This window comes from Mytilus trossulus, chromosome 12 (genome assembly GCF_036588685.1).
Source record: "Mytilus trossulus isolate FHL-02 chromosome 12, PNRI_Mtr1.1.1.hap1, whole genome shotgun sequence".
NCBI lineage: Eukaryota > Metazoa > Mollusca > Bivalvia > Mytilida > Mytilidae > Mytilus > Mytilus trossulus.
The window spans coordinates 32,753,038-32,780,438 of record NC_086384.1 but is presented as its reverse complement, the minus strand read 5'-3'; the positions used below and the strand labels follow the sequence as shown (position 1 = coordinate 32,780,438).

Below are 27,401 nucleotides of genomic sequence, written 5' to 3'. Positions count from 1 at the left end.
TCATGATGTGCAACTGGCTTTAACTTACCCGAAGTCATCATCCACCGATTTGAAGAAAAATTTGTAATTTGGTCTGTTTAAAGCGTTCTTAAAATCACCAAGATTTACACGATCAGCGGGAATAGGTAGTTTGATTAAATAAGGAGTGTCTTCGTCATCTATATAATAGATGATTTTGGTCTCCTCCATCCCGTAGGAGGGAGTCTGATGTTGTTAAATCCACAATGATTATCAAGTTTCTGTGGAAAATGGCGTCCAAATGTTTTCTTCTGTTCAGTGCCAAATTGAAACCCGTATGTCAATCAGTTAATTTTCATTTCCGAAAATGATATTTAAATATCTTAAACTTTCACAGCACTTGAGAAGGAGAAAGCAATAGTTTTATTAAAACCAAGAAATTTTCTACTGGTAAATTCTCATGATTTTCTCCATTTTCGCCTACAGAACTATTTCTTTTGACTTTTGATTTGTTTCGGATTTAGTAATCGACGTTCAAATGGTTCTCTAAAATTTCTCAAAAACAAGTGCCCCAAAAAAGCATCAGATAAATTTTTGTACATTAAATAAATGAATATTAACAAAATATATAGAATTAGCCACGATTGCAAAGGTCTGAAAGGTTATTTATCCAATGAATTTCATGAGACATGATGAATCATCCTTTTTATTCAACAAAACATGATAAAATTTGGTAAAATAAGAACTAAAAGTTTGAGATTAAGACAGATTAATTTTGAGATACTTGTTTCTTAATGTTTTATTGCCATGTGACTAAATGAGATTTTTTTACAGAAATACTTCTGTATTTTATTTTTTTTTCAATTTTATTTGTCAACATTTATTCACTGCGGATTTTCGAAGGAAGCACTTCCGCCAGCAACATATTCAGAATTTTCAGCATCACGATGTATTAAATCAACAAGTTGGTAATTTTGGGAGTCTCAAAAGCGCAGTTAAGATTGATATATCTGGCCCATTGTAAAAGTGTCAAGTCTTCTCGGTACCTGTGGTCCCAAATTTGAATTGTAAATGTTAAGGTCGACACGAACATGGCCAGACTTGGTGTAAGGAATGCGGAAACCACAACATAAATTCGTTACAACGTTTTATGACAACAACCAATCATTAGCCCCAGTTTAATCTATTTCTCTGTAAATTGTCATCATGAAAGTCTGCATTTTTACAGTGTCCATTTTCTATGAAATCCATGTAACATGATTGTGACTGTGACCCTTATGAACTAACATAAGTGTCCCTTTTTTAAATGATTCATGAAGGATGTGTAAATAAACATGTATTTGAAATGATGTTGAATGATACAGAAATTTGTTGGAAATACTTTGAGGTATAGTCTAGTCTTTAAAAAATATCTCCAAGCTAAAAATAATTAAATGTTGCCAAATATATCCATGTACATTTTGTATTAATTAAGAGACCTGTTAAACACCACTTTAATTTGATAATCAATAAGCACTGATAAGTTCATGATACTGCTTCTATAGTAGATTCAATTAATGGGTAAAATATGGGAAATTTATATTTAAATAACTTTTAAAAAAACCTGCCAGCTGATGGCTGACAGATAAAATTTTAAATGCAGAACTAGAACTGTTTCCACTTTCTTTCCTCTCTTTTTTTGTGTGGGTTGGTGGTCTAGTGGTTAAGACTGATGGCTACAGTACTGAAGGTTTCGAGTTTGATTCTCACTCGAGACGTTGAATTTCCAGTACATCAATAGGGTGATTTTCACCCTCCCACACACATCTCTGTTCATATCCAGCTGGAGTCAAAACTAGATTGGATACTTCAGGGTCCTGGTAGGTCAAATTTGTTCCCAGCTTGACCTGAAGATCAATCTCCTGAAATCCCTTCGGGTTGACTGTTTCCGCCAAGAAGCCCGGTGGTTCTCTCCAAGTACTTCGGCCTCCTCCACTTTAATTTCAGTCTTCCTGGTGTCCTACACGCTCCCTTGGGTGGTGTTGGTTGGGGATTGTTCTGGTGGTGGGATAATATTGCAAAGGACACATCTCCATTTATCCTTAAGGAGTGTACATGGATCTGCTATACCCTTGCAGTCAATGAAGGGGTGCGTCTAAACTGGCAGAATCTCGAAGTACATGCATACATGCATACATACTGAATAGTATATCATTTAGGATTTCCTGTTGCCTTAAGGAATAAAAAATCCTGTGTTTACTGAACCCATATGGACTTGCTTACAGGGGCTTAGCTGTCAAATTTCTGTTCACCATTTATTTTAGTCTAGAACTTAGAAACCATCTATAAATTAACCATCAAGGTGACATCTAAAGTCTGTCAACACTGAACAGTCAATCTAACCCAATATAATTATAAATCTGTATACAAATATGAATAGATTTATAATGAACACATGCAATTGGATTGTTTCGGTCTGTTTGATTTCATGTCATCAGTTAAAAATATATATGTTAATTCATGGTTCCTACCTAAAGAATTTTTTTTTTAGTGGATTGAATCAGTCAAGGAATTAATTAGCATTTAGTGACCAAATCACTTTCAGTGATGGCATTTTTTGTTTCTTTCTAAACTAAAGATGGCTAGTTTATGCCGAACAGATTTCCATCTAAGAGGTAAAATTTAAGGTCACATTAATACTGATTCACCGAGGTTGAATTATTTACTTGCAAGAAATTAAGAATTCTCAATTAAAATACCAAATAAATTTTAATCCGGCGCCCTTCTATTTTGGGCTAGCGAGACCACTGAAACTGGCTGAAACAACAGCCATAATGCTTTAATTTCAGATAGTGGCAAAAGAGAGACTTAAGATATCAGAGGGACAGTAAAATCATAGATCTAAAAAAAAAAAATGACAATGCCATGGCTAAAAAACAAAAAAACAAACAGACAAATAATAGTACACAAGACAAAACATAGAAAACTAAAGACTTAGCAACATGAACCCCACCAAAAACTAGGGGTGATCTCAGCTGCTCTGAAAGGGTAAGCAGATCCTGCTCCACATGTGGCATCCTTTGTGTTGCTCATAATATTACAAACCTGGTAAATAGTCAAATTCGGTAGTCACATTCTTGAAATGGGAATAGGATTGTAGTTATGACATAAGGAATATATCCGATATCATCTGTGAAACAATTGTTCCATGATGGTCGACCAACTTGTGATGCCGTCTATAAAATCGATGAAGGGATGATTTCAACTTCACCATTCAGAACTCTTGGTTTAATAGCTTCCTTGTGAGCAGCAACCCTCTATCAAGGATACCATTATAGCAAATAAATGCCTGGCAATATCATATCAATTGGGAGATATGTATGGTATGGGCACTAATCATGCTAAACGACTGTGTTATAACAGTATGGTTAATTAAAAATATATGTGTGGTTCCATTTACATCCTTTAAAAATACAGGGTAGGAAGGTTAGCAATTTTTTTATTTTTTTCATTATTATTTTTTTGTACAGAAGTCTGTGAACTTAATTATTTAAATTCGCATTCCTCAAAACTTGCATTGATCGTTTGAAAATTATTTTTTTCAGCAATGAATAAAATGTTCTAGGGTCTGTCAGGTAACTGGAATCTCACATGTACTTTTATTTAAGATGAATGTGTACTCTAACTAGAGTATTGTACTTCATGTACTTATATATATATATATATGTTATTGAATGATATAAATCAATCACTAGAAATAAGCATCTTGAAGGCATTGTATGTGTTCAAAGAGTAGGCAAGAAGTTGCAGGCTCGATACAAATCAGTAAATTTATTTAATGTTATCATTATGTAATAATGTATTTTGATTTTAGATAAGTAACTATGCTAGAAGTTGGTTTGCGTGTGACTCGTGGACCAGATTGGAAATGGGGGAACCAGGACGATGGTGAAGGTCACATAGGAACTGTGGTTGAGATAGGGAAGCCAGGAAGTTCGACCTCACCTGATAAAACAGTTGTTGTGCAGTGGGATTCTGGATCCCGTACAAACTACAGAGTGGGTTACCAAGGAAAATATGATCTTCGTGTGTTGGATAACGCACCAGTTGGTAAGGATTTTTGGTGATAAGATGTCTTTTAAGTGATTAATATTTATTTTTGTAGCTGTCTGCTTAGAGATTCTGAAGTTGTAAAATTCTAAAAGAAAAAGGTAATGTTGTTGGCCAAGTCCTTTTATTCAGAATATAAGGAAAAAGCAAAAAAAAGGAGAAGAAAAAGGAATTAATTTAACCTAACCATACATGTATATCTGTTTATCTAAAGTGAAAAGGTATCTAAAACCAACTCTAAATGCGTTTACCAATTTGTAGACAAAATAATTTTTCACTTTTCATGTAATATTACCAATTTCCCAGTCCAAATTTGTCAATTCAAAATGTTCAACATATTCAAAGATCAAAGATTAATGAAATTATATTGTGCATACATCATGTACATGTAGAACAATTATAATTGGGTCTTTGAAGTAAGAGTGAGTGTTAAAGATGTGCTTATACTTGTACAAAATGTCACACCCTTTACCTTGGTCTGTAATGTTGATTACAAGTATTACAAGTTATAAAAATGACTGTGGTTGTTGGAATGTTTGAACTCTTATATTTATTCCAGTTACTTTAATTTTATGTGTTTTTTAATTTTTACTTTAAACTCTTGATTATTTTGATGTTCATTTTTGTTCTGTTTGTTACAGGTGTAAAACATCCAAACATTATATGTGATATCTGTAAGACCCAGGGTATATCTGGGATGAGATGGAAGTGTACCAAGTGTTTAGACTATGATCTGTGTACAGATTGTTATATGAATGATAAACATGATCTTGGTCATGCCTTTCTACGCCTGGAAACATTTTCCTCCAAAGGGTAAGTAATTTATTTATGATATTTTCTTTGTAAATGGGTATGTACATGTAATTGTTAAAAAAAAAAGTGATGATCAAAATTTTGTATTTTTTATTTTCTGTGTTTTAACGCCACTTTTAAGCACCACTTTTAGGCTATATCCTGGCAGCTCATTATTAATGTTGGAGGTAGCCGGAGAAAACCACTGACCTTCAATAGGAAAACTGACAATCCTAGTCAATTAGGATAGAAGTCTAGTGCACCTGCATAAGAGGGGTTTGAACTCACATTCGGTGTAACAATTTTTGATTGAATGCTTGGCTAATTATTGTAATGTTTCAACACTTTTCCAAAAATCTAATATAGATTATAAGGTTCATTTCATAGTTATCTACATTAATTTGTATTGTGATTTTTACAAACCTGGAGTACCTGGTGCTAAAAACTTACAGAAACTGCAGTGTTAAAAACTACATATCAGCTTGTTTATATGTACATAACATGCAAACGACATTATTTATAATTTATACCCAGTTTTAACCCTCTAATGATATACATAATTAAGGATATAAATACGGGTACAAGTAGTCAGAATTACAGCATTGATCCTTATCACTTCCTTGTCAATTATAACACTTCAAAGAAAAGAAAACTAAGACTATTTTTCAGTCCACTGTTTGCTGTAAATTTTCATACAACATATATGCATACTTTATTTGTACTTGTGTTCACATGATTTTAGAGTGAAAATGCCAAAAAGAAAAGATACTCTGAATAGTACTAAAGTGAGAGCCCAGGGATTAATTAATGGAGCAAGAGTTGTACGTGGACCAGATTGGGACTGGGGAAATCAAGATGGTAAGTCTGATCCTATTATTCTATGTGGAGCTAAATGCATTTTTAATTTAACACAGTAACACTCACACTGATCTGTCTGCATTGTAAATCAATTAAAAACTTTATGAAAAATAAATTGTTTTATGGAACATATTTACAAATACAAAATGTAAAAGGCAGCAAAATTGAATACGCTTAAATTAGTAAACTATACCTAATTAGTGTGAGAAAAAACAAAAAAAAACAAAAAAGTTTTCAATTTTTTATTAACCAAATGTTATACAACATACAGGTACAGTTTTTATACGACCGCAAATTTTGAAAAAAAATTTATACTACCGCAAATTGTGTAAAAAATTTCGTCGTTGTCGTTGTCGTCGTCCGAATACTTTTAGTTTTCGCACTCTAACTTTAGTAAAAGTGAATAGAAATCTATGAAATTTTAACACAAGGTTTATGACCATAAAAGGAAGGCTGGTGTTGATTTTGGGAGTTTTGGTCCCAACATTTTAGGAATTAGGGGCCAAAAAGGGCCCAAATAAGCATTTTCTTGGTTTTCGCACTATAACTTTAGTTTAAGTTAATAGAAATCTATGAAATTTTGACACAAGGTTTATGACCACAAAAGAAAGGTTGGGATTGATTTTGGGAGTTTTGGTTTCAACAGTTTAGGAATTAGGGGCCAAAAAAGGGCCCAAATAAGCACTATTCTTGGTTTTCGCACAATAACTTTAGTTAAAGTAAATAGAAATCAATGAAATTTAAACACAATGTTTATGACCACAAAAGGAAGGTTGGTATTGTTTTGGGAGTTTCGGTCCCAACAGTTTAGGAATTAGGGGCCAAAAAGGGACCCAAATAAGCATTTTTCTTGGTTTTAGCACCATAGCGTTAGTATAAGTAAATAGAAATCTATGAAATTTAAACACAAGGTTTATGACTATTAAAGGAAGGTTGGTATTGATTTTTGGGAGTTTTGGTCCCAACAGTTAAGGAAAAAGGGGCCCAAAGGGTCCGATTTCATCAAAATTGAATAATTGGGGTTCTTTAATATGCCGAATCTAACTGTGTATGTAGATTCTTAATTTTTGGTCCCGTTTTCAAATTGGTCTACATTAAGGTCCAAAGGGTCCAAAATTAAACTAAGTTTGATTTTAACAAAAATTGAAACCTTTGGGTTCTTTGATATGCTGAATCTAAAAATGTACTTAGATTTTTGATTATTGGCCCAGTTTTCAAGTTGGCCGAAAACGAGGTCCAAAATTAAACATTGTTTGATTTCATCAAAAAATGAATAATTGGGGTTCTTTGATATGCCAAATCTAACTGTGTATGTAGATTCTTAATTTTTGGTCCAGTTTTAAAATTGGTCTAAATTAAAGTGCAAAAGGTCCAAAATTAAACTAAGTTTGATTTTAACAAAAATTAAATTCTTGGGTCTCTTTGATATGCTGAATCTAAACATGTACTTAGATTTTTGATTATGGGCCCAGTTTTCAAGTTGGTCCAAATCAGGATCTAAAATTATTATATTAAGTATTGTGCAATAGCAAGTCTTTTCAATTGCACAGTATTGTGCAATGGCAAGAAATATCTAATTTCACAATATTGTGAAATAGCAATTTTTTTTTAAATTAAGAGTTATCTTTCTTTGTCCAGTATAGTAAGCAAGAAATATCTGCAAGAATTTTTTTTAATTGGAGTTATCTTTCTTTGTCCAGAATCAACTTAAATCTTTGTTATATACAATATACAATGTATATTCACTTTTTACTACCAACTGATAAATTTAAATAATCTTTACCATTCAGTGATAACAAGCAGTTTTTTTACATCTTAATATTTTATGATGTATTTAAATGAGTAGTAATTGTTGCAAACTCCATTAGAATATTTTAATTGAAATTAGTTTTGGAATAAGGGAAAGGGGGATGTGATTAAAAAATTGGGTTCAATTTTTCTCATTTGAAATTTCATAAATAAAAAGAAAATTTCTTCAAACATTTTTTTGAGAGGATTAATATTCAACAGCATAATGAATTGCTCTAAGAGAAAACAAAAATTTTAAGTTCATTTGAATACATTCATTCTGTGTCAACTATTTAATCACAATCCAAATTTAGAGCGGAATCCAGCTTGAATGTTGTGTCCATACTTGCCCCAACCGTTCAGGGTTCAACCTCTGCGGTCGTATAAAGCTACGCCCTGCGGAGCATCTGGTTATAAATTATATGACAATGCCAAGATTCGTTTAATATAATGTTTTGCATTTAAATAAACCATAAGCTATTCAAAGAATTGTTAGTAAAATTGTTATACAACACATAGGTACAGTATTTATAAATTATATGACAATGCCAAGATTCATTAAATATAATGTTTTGCCTTTAAATAAACCATAAGGTATTAAGAATTGTTAGTTAAATTTACAAGCATCATTTATTGAATATTAATTTTCTTTTAGGTGGAGAAGGCAAAATAGGAAAAATAACTGAGATACGAGGATGGGATTCTGAATCGGAGAGGAGTGTGTCGAATGTTGCATGGCAGACTGGATCAACCAATGTATATAGAGTAGGACATAAAGGAAAAGTAGACTTAAAATATGTCACAGCTGGTCAAGGCATTTATTATTATAAAGAACACCTGCCTGTATTAGGTAAATTCTATTTATATATTTAAATTGAAAGTAGACAATGCAAGGACTTCCCAGCCATTTAGGGTCAATGATTCAAGTTTTAAAAAAATCTAAATCCTTTGTCCTAAGCTGCTGCTGATTTTGAATACTCTAATAAAGTGACAAGGAGATAATTATTTTAATCTGGTTTGGTAAATGCCTGCTTAAAACCTGTAGTAAAAAAATGTTATTGATGTCAAATTTATAGGTTCAAAACTTTTGATGCATAAAGTATTTTCATAAACTGGTCAAAATAAGTTGAGGTATATACATCTAGTGTTTGTACAGTTTATGCAGTTATTAACTTTTACTAAATTTATAGAAAAACTGAATTATTTTATTCCTCAATGTTCCTATATAATTTTGCAGGAGAGTTTTCAGATTCTGTCACTCAGTCAGGAGTTGCTTGTCCATTTAAAGTTGGTGAGAAAGTTCAAGTTGATCTTGACCCAGAAATTCTCAAGGCCATGCAGGAAGGTCATGGTGGATGGAATCCCAGAATGGCTGATGTATGTTAATAAATACAATAATTTTCAGGAAAGTTAACATATATATATTTTAAATTGATTTCTTTTGTGGATCAATTGTATAAACACCTGTTCAGAACAACACATTGCAGACATATTCTTGTTTACTTCTCGTTATGTTGTGAATAAAACCTGTGACAAATTTTAACTGTTTTAGTTGGATTTCAAATATAAACATACAATGATCAAACTATTCTTTGTTATTTCTTCCTTAGTATATTGGAAAAGTGGGCGTAGTCCATAGAATAACAGACAGGGGAGATGTAAGAGTTCAATATGAAGGATGTTCTAACAGATGGACATTTCATGCAGGGGCATTAACAAAGGTAAGTGATAGAAAAAAGAAAAATCACATAACAACTGAACTCAAAAATTCTAAAAGTCCCTAATTAAATGACAAAATCAAAAGCTCAAACACATCAAACGATTGGATAACAACTAATTGTCATATTCCTGACTTGGTACAGGCATCTTTCTTTTGTAATAAATGGTGTTTTTTAGCCACCCTGTATAAAACCTTACAGGGATAAATAATGTCAAAGTTAAATATGGAGAATATACCAACACTTGCATTTAATAATCTAAAACACTGTGTTTCAGGTATTGTCTACGTATAACTAACATTTGAGTTGTCTATGATTAGAATTTAAGTGTGTTCTTACCTTTCTAACATGTATTACTTCTAAACTTATGCAGGTATTAAATAGTTTTCTTGAAAGTGGTTAGTTACATTAGATTTTGATTTTACTTAAGGATGTACTTAGGTGAGGGTTTGTGAAATTAAAAAAAATCAAGAATTAAAACTGATACTTTAATTCAAATGAGCATTGGTTAAGTTTCAAAATAGGCAAAAAATATTGATAGGTCATGGACCTCCTTTTCGAGATATTTGATATTTAAAATATGTCGGGAAAAGGCTGACTTGGACTCTTACCTTATATTTGCATTTGTATTATTTGGGTCTCAAATCAAAAGAAAGAAAATGAACAATCTGCTAAAATTTTGGTAAATTACCTTTTATGAGCTTTTTAATCTGGTTTGAAAAATAAATGGGTGTTATGGAGCAAAATATTTTACCTTGAATTGTATGGTAAATTATTAAGTAGTCAGAACATTTGACACAAATGCCAAAACCTCACCTAAGTACATCCTTAAGCGACTTAAAAGTTGCTTTGCAGTGAAATCAGTATTTTATAGAGATGAAACAGCTTGCTTCAGTAAACTTAACCATTGTTGAGCAATTTGGTGTCAACAACTCCATGAACTCCTAACTTTTTAAAATAGTTCTCCATCAAATTGTAACTGGGAATGTTAAGAATACCATGGATGATTTTGGTTGTAACTAAGATATATAAAGTTAGTGTGTCCTTTATCCAAAAGGGGATTTAAGAAATTTATAAAATGATATATGCATATATCAGCTAAGTTGAACACTAATGATTGTAAAATATAAGGGTAGTTTTAAATGGTTTGAATATAGAAATATTGTTGCATATAACATATTAAATGGAAACAATGGCAATTAGAAGTTGAAAAATGGATAACTTAAAGTTTTTAATTGATTTGATTTTTTTTACTGTTTCCTATAATTAATACTATGCATAAGCATTTATTTGAACTAATCTTGCATTGATGTTGGTTATATAAGAGCTCAAAATAATAGATGAGGGTAATAAATAGATTTGAAATATATTATATCAAGTTTTACTTGCACTTAGAACATTTCATAGGTCTGTCTTAAAATTATGCTTCTTCTTCTTTAGGTACATGCATTCAGAGTCAATGATCAGGTGAAAGTGTCACATAATATACATCTAGTCAAAGAAAAACAGAAGGGACATGGTGAATGGTCAGAGAGTATGAGAGCTGTAAGTATTAATATTTACCTTGTAATAAGAAATGATACTCATCCTCTCCAAAATGAAGGACTCTATGATATACAATGTTTTATGTAACTGTAATGTGATAAGGGTTTGTCTGCTGTCCATCCCCGATTTCAAGACTACTCCAATCTTGTGTTGTTTAAGTTTAAAACACCAAAATGCTTTCATAGAAAATAGAAAACACAAGCAATTCTGCAACCATCCATGAAGTGGTGACACATGTATACCCTTTAGCTCAATGATTTAATAATGTTGTGGGTTTACAATAGCAAACCATAAACTATACATGGGACCAGTGTATGAACTTTGTTTTTTGTGCAAACAGATTTTTTTGCAGTAAAATGCTGTAACAATAAACCAGGAAAACAATTTGTATATGGAAGCAGTTTCAATGACATGACATTTGTATTTTTGTAGATTTTAGGAAAGCAGGGAAGAGTTATATCAATTTACCCTGATGGTGATCTGAGAGTAACTGTCAATGGGAACACATATACATTAAACCCTATCTGCTGTACTGTACCTTCACAAGAGCCAGATGTTAATAACACTGATCGATTTCCTGATAGAGAACATAGTAGTAAGTAGTGGTTTTCGTCTTCTGAAGCAGTGAAGCAAGATGTAGAATAGGCTACAGTATAATTTTAAAAAACATATAAACTCATTATAGATGCCATTTCCAAATTAATTTATATTTAAAGTAACATTTTCTTATTTAAAAAGCATATATTTCTGGATCTTTTGAACAAGTTGCCTTTAAGATGGGATGAAGAAAAGAAATTACCCAATTATCATCTTATTTAAATTTATATACAACAATCAAAATTTAAAAGAAGCAAATGTAGGATCTCAGGGATGTTAACTGTAGAAACATTAATTTCATGGGGTTAAAATATCGAGGTTTTGTCTCTTTATAAGATTTCATGGGGATTTAATTTCGGGGGAATAAACAATATTCTTTCCACAAAATAAACAAAATTAAATCCTCCATGAAAATTTCTACTTTTACAGTATAATAATAATTCAAAGTTGGCTTTAAAATTTGTACAGTATTACCTGAAATATACATGTATTTAATATATTTCAGCCTCAATGCAAACACTTCTTGACCATTTGAAGGAGCCATCACTTGCAATAGAGACTGGTCCTGATAGACTAGTCAGAGAATCAGCTCAAGGACATACAGATATTGTCAAAGATATTGTCACAAAACACCCAGATAAAGTAAGTTTTTATGATCAATTTGTAGTATTGTATGTGGTCTACTTAATTTTAAAAGTTGATATAACTAGCATAGGTTAATCCTCATTTATACTTTAAACTTTTTAGAATACCTGCACTTGTATTAATATAAGGAGCCTTTGAAATATAGAGTATTATTCATATTAAAGTGTATCTTTGGTTATGTGGTCTGACTTCAGAAATTTTCTGATGAATGGCAAAAAATGTGACTAAACTTTTTCCTCAAAGCTAATCTTTTGATTTAAAAAAATAAAAATAGAATGCAAAATAAAGATTATTCAAAACACAAAAAAATATATAAAAAAAAAATTACCCAGTTAAGTTAAAGATTTCAAAGAGGTATGATGTACATGGTTATTTGCCTACTTTAGATCTTATGAGGTCATCTTTAATAAACCTCTCCGTGTCTACTCAAAGACTTAAAACTTTAAATAAAACTTTGTCAAAACACTCAAATTAAGATAAGAGTAAAGATTTGATAGTGTGTAGTCCAAATAATGTTTTATAACACAGGAGTTACCTTTTCTGGACTGTTACCTTGAGTACAAATAGTCTGTCCTATAAATTACAGGTAGACCTAAAAAGTGCAGGTAAAACAGCCTTACAGGTAGCCTGTCATCAAGGACATAAAGATATTGTACAGATACTGTTGGATGCTGGAGCTAACCTTGAACTTCAAGATGATGATGGAGACACTGCTCTTCATTACTCAGCTTTTGGGTAATTATTTAATTTATTATACTTTACGTTAAAAGGCCATATTCTGATTGTCTAATAAGAGGGTATAAATTAGGGCCCCGCCTTTAGGCAGGTCGTCCTATAGTGATCAGTTGTCTGTCTGTCCGACCATAACACTTTAACTTTGTGTCCGCTCCATATCTAGAGAACCATTATGATTTCATACTTTATACTTTACATGTTTATTAACCACCACCAGAGGGTGTGTCATGATGTATGTACAACTTCCTAGGTCAAAGGTCAAGGTAAAAAAACTGGTTTAAGTTGACAACCCTGTGTCCTGTGGTGAAGATCGTGTCTGCTCTATATCTTGAGAACCGTTATGATTTCAAAGTTTATACTTGACATCCATTTTAACCAACACCAGAGGATGTGTCATGATGTATGTACAACTTCCTAGGTCAAAGGTCAAGGTCAAAAACTTTGGTTTCAGTTGACAACCCCGTGTTCTGTGGTGAAGATCATATCTGCTCCATATCTAGATAACCTTTATGATTTTATACTTAATACTTAATATGTTTATTAACCAACACCAGAGGGTGTGTCATGATGTATGTACAACTTCCTAGGTCAAAGTTCAAGGTCAAAAACTTTGGTTTCAGTTGACAACCCCGTGTCCTGTGGTGAAGATCGTGTCCGCTCCATATCTAGATAACCGTTATGATTTCAAAGTTTATACTTGACATTCATTTTTAGCCACCACCAAAGGGCGTGTCATGATGTATGTACAACTTCCTAGGTCAAAGGTCAAGGTCGTCAAGGTCAAAAAACTTTGGTTTCAGTTGACAACCCTGTGTCCTGTGGTGAAGATCGTGTTCGCTCTATATCTTGAGAATTGTTATGATTTCAAATATTATACTTGACATCCATTTTAAACAACACCAGAGGGTGTGTCATGATGTATGAACAACTTCCTAGGTCAAAGGTCTGTCTGTCTGTTGGTCTGTCCATCGCTAACAAATTTGATCCACACTATATTTTGAGAGGACAGCTGTTATTATTTCATACTTTATACCTGACAAACATTTTCAACTTAACATATATATTAACCAACACCAGAGAATGTGTCATAATGTATGCATCCTAGGTCAAAGGTCAGTCCATCGGTCTGTCCATCCGTTTGTTGTTCTTAACAAATTGTGTCCGCTCTACCTCTCCAGAACCGTTAATTTTTCATACTTTATACTTGGTGGGTCATAATATATCGAAGGCATAATTCTAAAAATATGTGACAAATATCATTGAGTTATAAAAAAAACAAATATGCATTTTTTTTTTTAATTGCAAGTTTCTTATGACTTTAATTGATTATACAAGAATCTATTTGAAACATTTTATCTTTAGTTACCAAGCTGAAATTATGGAAATGTTATTAAGGAAAGGAGCTCAGATCAATTCCCTAAACAATGGAGGGTGCAGTTCATTGCATGTTGCTGTGAACAAACAGCATTTAGAGTGTGCCAAAATATTACTGCGATATAAGTGTAATGTAAATATACAGGTAAGTTTGGCATTTTCTTATATAAGGTAAAATTGTATTGCTTTTTAAAATTTATCAAATTTTAAATACTCATCCCAAAGAGGAGTGGGTAAGCCCATATATATTTTCAAAATTAAAGATTGCTAAATGACTCAGTCAGTCAGTTGAACTTTGTGAAGATAATAGAGAGTAAATCATTGGCTTCAAGAGTAAGAGGATGAAGAAAAATACTGTTGAATGTTGTCCAAGATCACATATCAATGTTGTAATGTGATGTGATGATTCATCTTTTAGTACCAACGTATAACTATAAATGTTCAAGTTTATGAATGGACAAAATTGCAAGTTTAATTATTGTGATTACAAAAAATCTGCATAAGAATCAGTGTTTCCTTGGTGACCTTCTGCTGTTGTTTTTCCTATGGTCGGGTTGTTGTCTCTTTGATACATTCCCCATTTCCATCCTCAATTTTATTTCAGTTAACAAAAGGAGAGTTCCTTTTATTGTGATACTCACCCTGTCTCTTTATTTACATTAGTAAAAACCTTGCAATAATTTCTAAATTAACAGATACTATATATAGGGAAAATCCCTTTGTCATTATTTCTTGAGATTGTCTCGATGCTGTGCAAAAGGTTTATATTACAAATATAAATTTTCCAGGACTCTTATGGGGATACATGTCTCCATGATGCCATTGGTAAAGAGAACAGACAGATTATAGACATGTTAGTCTGCTATAATGGAATAGACTTTACATTACGGAATAAAAGAGGATTCAATGTGCTACACCATGCTGCTCTTAAAGGAAATAGCTTGTAAGTTATATTAATATGTTTTATCTATAATGAATTGTTTTGCACATACACAGGAAATTTATAGCGTATAAGTATTTGTCTTATAAGTGTGACATTTATCTTGTTTTTACTCTATAGGCCACTTACTCTCCTAAAAAAATATTGCTCTATTTCTAACATAGAATTTTGTAATACTAAAAGCAATTTTCTAAATACCCTGTACTTAAGTTAAGTATAGGGTGAACCATTTTTCCAGTGGATGAGTCTATATATAATGTTTTTGACATGTGTGTTGAAACTTATTTTTGTACAACATTTTTGCATTTTTTTTTCTTTTTTGCAAACTTTCCTGAAAACTGAGTAAGGTTAGTTTGTGAAATGACGATTTAATTGTCTCTTTGTCCATGGACACACAACCCCCCTTTTTTCACAGAAAATTATTAGATGATGTCATGCCATGTTTATGGCAGCTAAGCAATAATATTTCTTCTAACTAGTATATAAGAAATGATGATAAAATAGCAAACTAAACATATTGTTTGAAAGGTAAAATATTTATTTATTTTTTTTGCATATTTTTCTGTCTTGAGATTTCTTTTTTTCTTTTTTTTCCCGAACGACTGATCTGACTTTTATATGGGGAAAATCTGTAAACCAACAAATTAAAAAACCCTGGCCTTAAATACAATATAAATATATATATATATATATTTTGAATACAAAATTAAAGTCAAATGCTGTTGAAGTATTTTGTCTTGCTTTTACAGTTCAATTTAAAAAATGTTTATGTATCTATTTCTGCAGTGCTACAGAGAAGATATTATTGAAGTGTAGACAGATTGTAGATATAAAGAAAGATGATGGATTCTCAGCCGTACATTTAGCTGGTCTTAATGGACATAAAGATGTCACTAATGTACTGCTGACTCAAGTAAGCATACTAACATAAAACAAGAATAAACATTCTAACACATATTATAAACAGACAAACTAACATAGATAAAAATACTATCATGGGGAAAACATAAAGACATACAAGTATAGATAATGAAAAAAAAAAAAAAACTTTCCATAGATCATGGAAAACACATTCTACTGTAGAAAATCAAGCATGAATTATGAATGAACATACTTTTATAAAATTGCAATGAACGTGCAAGCATAGAACATGAATATACATACTAGCATAACATTTAGATTGACATTTGGAAATATATTGAAGATGGACTCACAGCATAGACTTAAGATGTACAAAGTGGATTAAGTTTTAGAAATATATTTGGACATGAAGTGAAGATAGATACTTTGCATATTAAAGATTTAAATTGCAGATGGGCATATAATAAAGATAGACACACATCATAGAATTAAATAGCACATCATAGAATTGAATAGACATACATATACAATTAGAAATTTCACATAGATATTTAAACATACAATTTGAATAAGCTAATTTATTGTTTTCTCTATCTTTTATAGGGCCAAGCTGATATTGAGATCAGAAACAATAGACAACAAACCCCCCTTCTACTGGCTGTATCCCAAGGTCATACCTCTATCATTGAACTACTGGTAACCAGAGGTGCAGATATTAATGTCAAGGATGAAGATGGAGACACCTGTTTACATGTAGCTCTAATGAGACAGTCTGTACCACAGGAGAGAGAGCCAACACCCATGCTAGAAGCTGTAAGTTGTACAATATTAAGACGATACTAGTAAGCTTTGTTTGCGCTTACCAAATGTCTTACAAACATTTGAGGATGTGGTTTGATTTCCAATGAGACAATTCTCTACTAGTGACCAAGTATCGAAGAAAAAAGTAACTACAGGTAACAGTGCAGCCGTTCATAATAAGCAAAACCAATTCCAAATAGCAAGCTATAAAAAGGCCCTGTATGGACAAATCTAGAGCAATTCAAACAAGAAAACTCACGGCTTCAGCTTTATTTTACAAACTATAAATTGAAAAAAATATATATATGAAGCAGAGTTTTAGCAGACAAGCAACAACCACTGGATAGACAGACACATACAGAATATGGCAAGGTTTAACATGTTTGCCAGCAACCAACAAGACTCTATCTTGGGACAGTGGTGTAAGAACTAACTATAAAAAATGTTGAATTGATCCACTGCATCTATTAATTTAGTTTTTAAAACCATCAGATGCTAGATAAGCAGCAAATATGTATACTAAGTATATGAATTAGAACATGATGAAGGGTATAAGTAAGGGAAATGTCGTGAACAGCAACTATATGACACAAACCAAAGTCAACATGCATGATTACTCCACCTATTATACATTATGGTCACACAGTGACAGCAAGTTTTAGACTGTACTAGGGACGTCATTATTTTGCCTTGTTTCTATAGATATGTAATCAGCTTGGTATGGCAGACGATGAAGATCAGATGGGTGCTGCTATTGCTTGTTATCTTGCCCAACAAGGTGCCAGTCTGACACATAAAAACAACCAGGGTAAAACACCATTAGAAGTTTGTGGAGATCCTAAAGTTGAAGAAATGATCAAACAATTTACTACAGCACAGTAAGTAAACAAACAACTTTAAGCTGGATATTAGAATATGTTGCAGTTCATATTTGTTTTCCAACTGTCAAGACGTCCAATTGGGGAATACTTTTTTATTATCTGAGATCAAATTTTGCTGATTTTTCTTCTACAATTGAAATTTATTTTAAATTGTACCAAGTCACTCGTTTTTTAAACTAAAAAACACATCATGGCAGGGTTGTACAAAGAGCTTGTCTGAGCAAGTTTTTCAGATTCTTTATAAATTGTTTGACCTTTGAAAATTTCAAAAATTTCTTAAGGTCTATATTTAGTAACATTGTTACAGCCTATTGATATGTCCACCACATTACTGTCCACAAGTATAAATGTGTCTGAAGGGTCAATTCAGCTATTATCATCATTCTTAATGTCCATCTTTCAATAACTGTTACAAGAATCTTCTATCTTGAAATTGCATGCCCAATTAAAAACTTTACTTGGCCATAATCTTTAATGATGTATTTAGTTTTTAAATTTTTATATGATCCATTCTCCCAACAAATATGTGTAAAAATGAAACATCAAGGACAACAAGGGTAAAATGAAAGTTTTTATTGATAACCGCTATAGATACAGAAAATCTGGCAGCAAAACAATCATTTTTTCTGGCTTATTATTACTAGCAAAACTGTTAGACAAGCTCTTATATATTTGACCTACATGAACTTGTATCTTATTTCACACTTGAGTTAACAAATGCACCATAATTTTGTTTTATAATTAAAGATATTTATTTTAGGGCAAGTAAAATCAAATGCACCAGTATTTTTTTTCACATTTGAGATAATTATTTCAGGGCCAGTAAATCAGACCCACAAACATCATCAGAGAAAGAATCTCTTGTACAAGAATGTATGGTGTGTTCAGAAAACATGGCCTGTATCAAATTTATGCCATGTGGACATGTTATAACCTGTTTTGACTGCTGTCAGAAGATGAGAAAATGTATATCATGTAAAGAAAATATAGATAGTAAAACTTGTCCAGGTATGTTTTTAGAATAGATATCTAAGTGAGAGAGAACTTCAGCAGCAATTTTAACCATGTATGATTTGGTTTGACTAAATGTATTTTTTACAAAAGCTGACCAAAAACAATTTTAGTCAATTTACTGATGTAGCAAAACTAGATAAGAATGGAATGTGCATTGTTATAGGATTAACTGTGTGCAAAGATATTTTTACAGACTGTGCAAGGGCTGTATAGCCAGTCAAGGTCTTTTGAAACTTCCATCATCATGTGCAAAAAAAGTAGAGCTGCCATCTCAATATTAGCACTTCATGTACTATCGTCAAATTCTGAAAGACAAGCTTAAAAAAACTGCTGGCAAATTGCAGTAGGGTCATTAATTTTTCTACACACATATGTAAATAAAGACAGTTCAAACGGCAAAAATGTAATCACACATGTAGTATATCTAGAGAAAAAAATGTTCACCAAATTTCATTTTTTGCAACAGGAAATTACCCTTCCTTATTCATCCGTATCAATTTATATAATACTTTTAAACAGAAAAATTCATCTACTCAGTTCAGTTTCCAAGGATTTTTTTAAAAAATTCATCATATCTATTTTCAGATGGTTCAGAAGTAACAGCGACTAGAGAACATCCTGCTGCTGGAGTTATGGAGTCAAACTTACTGCAGAAGAAACTCCAAGAGATGGAGGAGAACTTTCTTTGTTCTATTTGTATGGAACGGAAACGGAACATGGCATTTTTATGTGGACACACTGTGTGTAATATCTGTGGGGATTCATTACGAACATGTCATATGTGTCGTAAACCTATTACTAAAAAGATTCCATTATATGCATGATTATGTGGTGAAGTCTTTCAGAAAGCGAATTTCTTGGACTGTATTAAGTTTTATATACAAATACTCTAGTATTTATTTTTCAATTTCTATAAGATAAATAACTAAAGAAAACATTTGCTTCTTTAAAGGTAGCATTATTTCGAAGTATTTCATTGGTTGTTATCTGCTACACATAATGGGCATTTCCCTTCTTTCCTTTATATACCGTAAACAATTCTCTGCCATACTTATTTTTTAACTTTAAAACAAAATCACAAAAGAATGTCAATGTTTTAAATGCAATACCTATAAAGTGGCTTAAGTAAATTGACTATAGGGAAGTTTCTGAAAATTCTTGCTACCATTTTGTTATAACCATTTCAAAATTTAATGGTCGCGAAATGTGGATGTCATTGTTTGCTGGTTGAGAAATGGATGCACCAGTGAAATGCTAGATTCTTGTTTGGAACAATTAAAAGTACAAAACTGTTATTTGGTTCAGGGAATAAGATAGTTTTCATACAAATTTATGAAGTCACATTAAGCAAGCATGACATCACATGCGTATGATTTCTTATTTCAGTGTTTCTAAAAAATTATAGTTTAAAGTTATAAAAAAACTCAATACAGTCCAATTAATTCTTTGTGCAGTATTGATCTTGAGATTTATGCAAGTAGTTTTGTAACATTATAATGGATTTTCATTGGTCAAGTAGTCTTTCATTCATAAGTTATATATCACCTCATGAATAATGTGCATTAAGTTCACTCTCATTTTGTTTCACTCTATGTGTGCTTTAATTTGAAATTTTAGGATTGTAATATTGAACAGAATTTTATTCATGTAGTAGTATTAATATGTTTTATTTAATCAGCACAACTCATATATGGATTTTAAGGAAAATAAAAATAAAAATCTAAATGAAACACAAGAAACCTATACAATACAATTGTATAAACTGACCTAGTTTATGAATACTGTTGAAAACAATTCATTTATTTTAAATTTAGATCTAATGTTCAACACCTGTATATGCACAATCTCATAAACAAAATTATAAAGAAAGTTGTCAGACAGAAATTATCAAACCTTGCCCCAACATTGTTATTAAGACAAATTTTCTTTCGGTCATATACATTTTGGTGGCAGGTAAAATGTCTGACAGTTTTTAAAAATCTTCATTTTCTTTTATCTTTATCGTATCAAGTGCATTTAAATTGAAGAAAAAAAAAATCTTTTTTAAAGGCCAGTGTTTACATTTAGCACAAATATTACCAAAAAAAAACCAGTAAATTTAGTATTGTAATTAAAAAACTTACATAAATTCAGGTATATGGAAGGTGAATTGACATGAAACAAGCTGCTTTCACCAAACAATATTGATTTCAATACCTCTTTTTATAGCTTTTGGTAAGGGCTATTCCATTATAATGTATGTGGGAGGGTTGTGAAAAATATTCAAAATATCAATCAAGAACCACTTTTTAAATAATTTTCACAATGGTGATTAACATGTACTGAAAAAAGAACTATGACCCACATTCTTTAATTAAACTCCCCTTCCTACCCTCCCACATACATTTTAATGGAATAGCCCTAAAATTTATCTTAACTCTTGAAAAGGAATTAATTTAGGCATGAGTCGTGTCTGTTGTAAAATCACAATTTCATATCTACATCTGTATGTACAATCATTACAAAGAAAGATGTATTTTTAGTTAACTCTACTATGTAGAGAATGCTTAGCTTATTTATGTATAATGCATAAAAGTAGATATAAGTATATCCTAATGGTGTAGAGTTGTCAGTATCAATTAGAAAGAAATGCTATTGGCACAGATTCAGTTTGATAAGAAACGCATAGTGGAGTCAATAAAATAAATGATTTACAGTAAGTTGCATCCAGTGTGCAGGTAAAATTAATATCTTTGGTTAGCTTGCTTGCTAGCTGATCCATGAAGTCATTAGGTTAGGTAAACTACCCTTCTTTAAGAAAAGACTAGTCCGACAGATAACCGATCTATCTGTCTGAAGGACTAGGTAACTTTAAAAGGAGGGTAGTATACCTTACTTACCTACAGACTTGATGCAATCAGCTGTAAGAATTGTTGTGCACTTAACAATTGTATATCTTTATTTAAAGATGTGTTTCATTTAAAGTGGTTGAGGGTTTTACATTAAATACAATAGAATTTTTATATACTTTGCCAAATGTAGTTTATATATTGTGCTATCTCAAATATTTTATAAAAGGGTATAAGTCACAAAGGTAATTAAGCTACAGTTTTACTTAAGCTTATGCTTTTGCAAAGTTTGTTAAATTAATTGACAATGAGCTCTAAGAATTTGTCTTCTGATTACCTTTGGTTGTCAGCTATTTTTTATTCTTAAAATTTTTCATTATTGACTGAAACTTCTCTCTTTGTAAATACAAACTACTTTAAGATTTGAAATATGGAATCGTCATTTAATGCATACAAATGGCATTTCAATATTTTGAAATATTATATGTGACTTTGTCTAATAATTTTATGAACAAACCTTAGATATCTCTGCAAAAGCAGTGTGAAATTTTTACACATGTGGAGCTCTTTACTTTTATTTTTCTGTCACTTACTTTAAAAATGTCCTTAAATGTATCACCCTTGCTGAGAGATATACTTATGAAATGAAATGAGTTGAAACTTATTTGAATTTTTATACTTGAACGTATAGTAAAAATGTTAATTTTGAAAAATATTGCATTACTGTGAATTCATTTATATTGGTTGGATACCAATTTTCATGGATTTGGTGGTAACTGGTTTGCCACGAATTTAAATGTGCAAAGAATTGAAAATTTTCTATAGGTTTGTATGCAGACTTTGGCAAAACCATGGACTCAAATATCCCGAAAATATGGGCATTCATCAATCCACGAAAATTGGTATCTACACAAAGAAATGAATTCACAGTATCTACGAGAAGAGTGGTCCTTGAAAACTAGAAAATGATGGATAGGTTATCCCTAAGTAATTTATTTTGGTTTGTATAATTCTTAATGTGCCAGTATGTCATAATTACATAAGCCTTTCTGTGATAGCAATTTTTGTCACCAAATATGTTATTTTATGGGTTTATAATGCTTTAGTTCCAAGAAAGGAAGGAAAACACTAACAGATATTTATTAGTACTGCCAAGGTTAACACATTGTATATAAAGTAATTGCAGTTATCACAAATTACATACAGATTTCATTGTGTATTTTATTGAATAATAAGATATTCATGTATTACAGTTTTACATGGCTTACAATTTCATCATGTTCACTAGCTTACTCATGTTGGGCATTTTGTTTGATTGAAAGAAGGCTATTAAATATTGTGATAGAGATGGGGTTAAAACCTTAACCATACAAGCGTGAAAAAATCTTGCTAATTGTCAAATCCATTTTGAAATTTTTAAATGAAGAATGTTTCAAAAGTTTGAAGGTTTTGAAACTAGAAACACTAAAATGGAACTAAGTTTATTGAAGCAAGCTGTTTTACCTGAGTGATGTTAGTTCTAATGTTAATGTATGGAGCTCAAGGTATGGTAGTTTAAATTAACCCGACCGTATGCAAGAAACTAAAATACACTTGTATGAGTTTTGAGTATAATTAGTTGAGGTTTTCAAGGTTTAAAAAAAAGATTTAAAAAAAAAATATTACTATGTCACTTTTTACCTCAGAAATATGTTATTTTATAACTAATATGAATTTTCATGTAGCATTACAAGTGTTTTCTTATAGGGTATTTAGATGTTTTGTGATTTCATGTTTCGTGTTGAAATTGTGCTTATTATTTATTATTTAGTCTTGCCACTGCCACAAAACTTGTAGCTTTTTACTTTTGGAATTATGTAGATTGACCATAGGCTCCATTATCAAACTAAAACAATTTGTCTTCTAAAGTCCTGTATGTTTGACATGCTATCATAGACATCTGTATTTTTGAGCTGTTTATTGATTTTCATTGTTTTCTTTGCTTTTTTTTTTACAAGAAAACTAATTTGCACTGATAAGAATGCTTCATAGTTGTCTGAAGAAGACACCAAAAAAAGGGGATCATTTTAAAACTTGTTTAGAATAGTTTTACACACAGTTTTACACAGATTTGGTGAACTCAAAGTTATTTATGTGGTTTAGACTTTGCTATGCTATATATTAAGATCAGTTGACCAATGAACTTATGAAATTTGTTCAGTTCGGAATAACAGTCTTAATCAGCATAGAATATTATACTTTATTTATTTATGAAAGTTTTGACATGAAAATGATTTTTGAAAATAATTGAAAACATTTTCTCATTTGATATTTGATACTTACCCCATTTGGCAAGTTCCTCATATATTGTCTTTTTTATAAAAGCCTTGTAGTTTTTTTCTCCCCACCCCTCTTCCTCCCTCAAAATAAATCAATATGTTTGGGTTTTTTTGCATAGCTTATGTAATTTTTTTATTTAATAATATACGATACAAGTATTACACATTTACTTTGCAGTTCCCATATACTTACAATCATCAAATGAATATGTGTTATGGTAGACCTTGTCTTAATTAATTTTGTATATATGGTTCATGAAATATTTTAGTGCTGCATATCTTAATTTCCATTTTAGTTATTATATTTTATCATGGGAATTTTGTATTTTATATAGTCACATCTAAGAGATGATATGTATGGTGTATTGAAAAGAAATGAGTTTTGTTTAAGATTATTTTGTGTGAGAGACTTGATTGAAATAGAGTACTGGGATTTAGAGAAAGACAAAATTTTAAAGTGTGAATTCGTTATCTTAAGTTGTATTGAATCAAAAATTTTATTTTTTTAGAACTTAAAAGTTTTTGGATTCTTCACTTGATTTTAGAATTTAATTCCTTGAATAAGTCTGTCTGATGATTAATGGGACCATAATAGAAGTTTATTTCAAGTTTATTTGATGCCTTGGATTAATTTATTTATGTGGGTACCAAATTTTTGTGGATTGACGAAAAATCATATCTTTGAAGATATTTAATTTCATGGTTTTTCCAAAGTTTGCCTACAAGCTTATAGAACATTTCTTCTTAGATGTACATCTTTATTAGTGGTTAACCAACAATAACAAAACCCATGAAAGTTGGTATCCCATTAATAGTGATGAATCCACATATAATATAATATGGTTGTTGAACTTAATTTCTGATTTACAGGGAGATTTTTCTGTTATTTCCACAGTATTTTTCACTACTGTCATAGCCATTTTTGCTTCTTTTTTCTTACATTTTTTTTTTGCTAACAAAATAATCTCTTTTTATTTGGATTTAAAACTTGATGCTTTACAGAATAAAAAAACATGTACCACACGATTAGTTTAATTGATGCATGATAACTTCAACTGTTAAAAGAAAAAGCCATCATTCCTAGGATTTTTTATTCATAAGTTCATACCTTTTGAAAAATTATTTGTAAAAGATTGAATTTAGTTCCTGATGAAATTTGGTGGGTTTATGTGCTTGGTACTCTAAGAATGGTAATTATTTAACATTAATGATGTAATTAAATTCATCAGGTTAAGGGTAAAAGCCCCTTTGAGGTATCATTTTGACTAGTTCAGGTCATGTGTGATTTTATTTAGGACAATATAAATGTTATGGAGACCCAGGTTTTGTATGGAATTTAGGTGAGATGACTCATTTTAAGTCTTTTTATGGAGAAGGTAGGCCTGTCCAGTTTGTCACTTTAGCTGTTTAGAGATTGTTAAGTGTTGAATTCGCTATATGTCATATGGAACTGCTGAATTGAATTAGTTCTTACTTAAAATCATCTAAGCTCAGACTGAGCAATTGCTAACTTTTACTTTCAACAGCCACTTTTATCCAAAAACTATTTGAAAAAAATTACTACTTGGAAAGAAAAAAGAAAGCATGTGAAATGTCTTTGTTGTAGGATAAGGATTGACGGGAATGTGTATTTGAATTGTTTTAAATAAATGATTTGTATCTATTTATCAGGCTGTTGCCAGAAACATTATGTAAATAGAATTTGATTAAAATATCTGTTGCAAAGTTGTTTTGTTTGTTATTATTGATATTGACTAACAGCGATTTGTCCAACAAATATTTCTGTCGCACTTTTCACTAGTCTTTACTATTTTAACCCCAGTTTACACTGAATGCAAAATTAAAATTAATAATAGAGATAAGAAAGTAATTCCATTAATTATTAGGAAAAAGATTTTTTTTTTACTTTAGAAGTTTATATCTTTATTGTTAAGAAGCCGTAAAGGTTTTTGTTGAACCTGCAACTTCTGTTGCAGAAAGCTTAACATAGGGATAGTGATCAAGCTTTATATTTTAGAAGGTGGAAAAGCTGATGCTTCATACTTATTATAAATATGCCTCATGTTATGAAGTTTCTGTCTGTCATATGCCAATTGTCCTTGACCTCATTTTCATGGTTCAGTGACTACTTGAAAAAGAATTCATGTAATGTTAATTTCTCTCTTATCATTTGTAACAGGATAACTATATTTAGTATGACCATACCATGCTATGCCCTCATGCCTGTAAGACATTTTTCATCTGACATCAACTTCCTTTCATGGATCAGTAATCAAGTTAAAATATGGTCAATATAAAAAAGAAGATGTGGTATGATTGCCAATGAGACAACTGTCCACAAGAGACAAAAAACAACACAGACATTAACAACTATAAGTCAGAAGGCCTTCAACAATGATCAAAGCCCATGCCGCAAAGTCAGCTATGAAAGGCCCCAATAAGACAATGTAAAATAATTCAAAGGAGAAAACTAACAGCCTTATTTATTTAATAAAATGAACGAAAAACAAATATGTAACACATAAACAAATGACAACCACTGAATTAGAGCCTCCATATATCTGATCCTGTAAGCTACAGGTCTACTATATATGTTGTATTGGGTGATTTTCAGGTGTCATTTGACTTTGACCCATTCTCATGGTTCAATGGTTAAAGTTGAAGTTTTTATTTCTAATACTATTTCCAAACTATATATGGTGTATGAAAATGTTTAACAATGTACATGTCAGTATTGCAGGTTATATTTGACCATGACCTCATTTTCACGGTTCATTGTGTTGTGTGTAATAGGTCAACTACATTTGGGATATTGAATGTCTGTTTGGCTGCTATCATCTGACCTTGACCTCATCTTCATGGTTCATTGGTCAATGTTAAATTTTCATAACTAAGTTTGTTTCTTAGATACTATAACATTGGTTCAAATATATTAAATGCATAGATTGATTGTAAGATGTAAATGGCTGTCTGGCATGGTTCATCTGACTTTGATCTCATTGTTTATACCTTAATAAAGAGTGTTGTTATTTATTGCAATTACCTTATCCTTTTGTTTGTCAGTTCAGACTTTTGTTCGAAACTGCTGAATAAAATCTCTTCTATCTTAGCCTTCAAATTGTGAGTGATTAGTAACTATGATATATGTCAGACATCTGCTTTCTGTTTGCTGACATTTATAAGTTTCAATATAAAGAACGAAATAATCATGATCTCCGAGGCTTTTTATACGACGCTATCATGTCTACTTCGTCTGTCTTGTTAGTTATGTTTGGATTTACCTTCCGTACACTACTTGTAAATTATGTATAATAAGGGTAAGGGGAAATACTAATGGCAAGTCAAAGAAATTTGGTATGCATCTGTGTAAGCATTTACATATATCATTTCGATTGATGTTATTTTGCCCTGCAACCCCAGTCATCGTCTTATTGCTTTAAAACATTTGCATAGTTGACCAGTTAGAGTATATGGTTGGATCTTTAATGGTCAGTAAAGTGGTATTTAGTTTGTAGGCTTATAGTCATTAGTATTTTCACAGATATCATATGGTCCAGTGCCTTCGTGCCAGGTTCTTGCAACTTTTGTTTGTTAAAGGTTCAGAAAAATCCTACTAATCAATATGTAAAGCTACATTCTTTAGAAGTCTAAAATAATTT

General features: G+C 31.2%; 2 protein-coding genes across 15 annotated transcripts in view; one reads left to right on the top strand and one right to left on the bottom strand.

The window, feature by feature from the left end:
* Positions 1 to 657, bottom strand: part of LOC134693828 (segment polarity protein dishevelled homolog DVL-3-like) — a 46,178-nt gene extending 45,521 nt beyond the window's left edge. For 2 of the 8 annotated variants that reach the window (XM_063554750.1, XM_063554749.1), the window contains exon 1: positions 29 to 648. In XM_063554750.1, coding sequence (XP_063410820.1) covers positions 29 to 189 — 161 coding nt within the window. In that variant the 5' untranslated portion in view covers positions 190 to 648. Of the gene's footprint in view, positions 1 to 28 lie in introns of all 8 variants that reach the window. The other 6 variants (XM_063554746.1, XM_063554744.1, XM_063554745.1 and 3 more) reach the window with 6 other exon arrangements.
* Positions 390 to 25,471, top strand: LOC134693827 (E3 ubiquitin-protein ligase MIB2-like). 7 transcript variants are annotated; one of them, XM_063554743.1, is made up of 18 exons: positions 390 to 408; positions 3,812 to 4,047; positions 4,689 to 4,860; positions 5,582 to 5,697; positions 8,141 to 8,335; positions 8,723 to 8,862; positions 9,096 to 9,206; positions 10,644 to 10,748; positions 11,181 to 11,343; positions 11,851 to 11,987; positions 12,577 to 12,725; positions 14,088 to 14,244; positions 14,888 to 15,042; positions 15,826 to 15,952; positions 16,504 to 16,713; positions 17,404 to 17,579; positions 18,400 to 18,590; positions 19,182 to 25,471. In XM_063554743.1, the coding sequence occupies exons 2-18, from the start codon at positions 3,822 to 3,824 to the stop codon at positions 19,418 to 19,420; spliced, it is 2,769 nt and encodes a 922-aa protein (XP_063410813.1). In that variant the 5' UTR covers positions 390 to 408; positions 3,812 to 3,821; the 3' UTR covers positions 19,421 to 25,471. The 7 variants fall into 7 exon arrangements, with proteins under 7 accessions (XP_063410813.1, XP_063410812.1, XP_063410810.1 ...); XM_063554742.1 differs by lacking the exon at positions 390 to 408 and adding an exon at positions 533 to 619; XM_063554740.1 differs by lacking the exon at positions 390 to 408 and adding an exon at positions 597 to 691.
* The last annotated feature ends 1,930 nt before the right edge of the window (positions 25,472 to 27,401 follow it).

What these genes read in the sequence shown, in the direction of transcription:
- LOC134693827 (XM_063554743.1), top strand. Translation starts at nt 3,822, where the DNA reads ATGCTAGAAGTTGGTTTGCGTGTGACTCGTGGACCAGATTGGAAATGG. An exon ending in AGAACACCTGCCTGTATTAG is followed by an intron (nt 8,336 to 8,722) that starts GTAAATTCTATT and finishes ATAATTTTGCAG; the next exon opens with GAGAGTTTTCAGATTCTGTC. An exon ending in AAACAATTTACTACAGCACA is followed by an intron (nt 17,580 to 18,399) that starts GTAAGTAAACAA and finishes TAATTATTTCAG; the next exon opens with GGCCAGTAAATCAGACCCAC.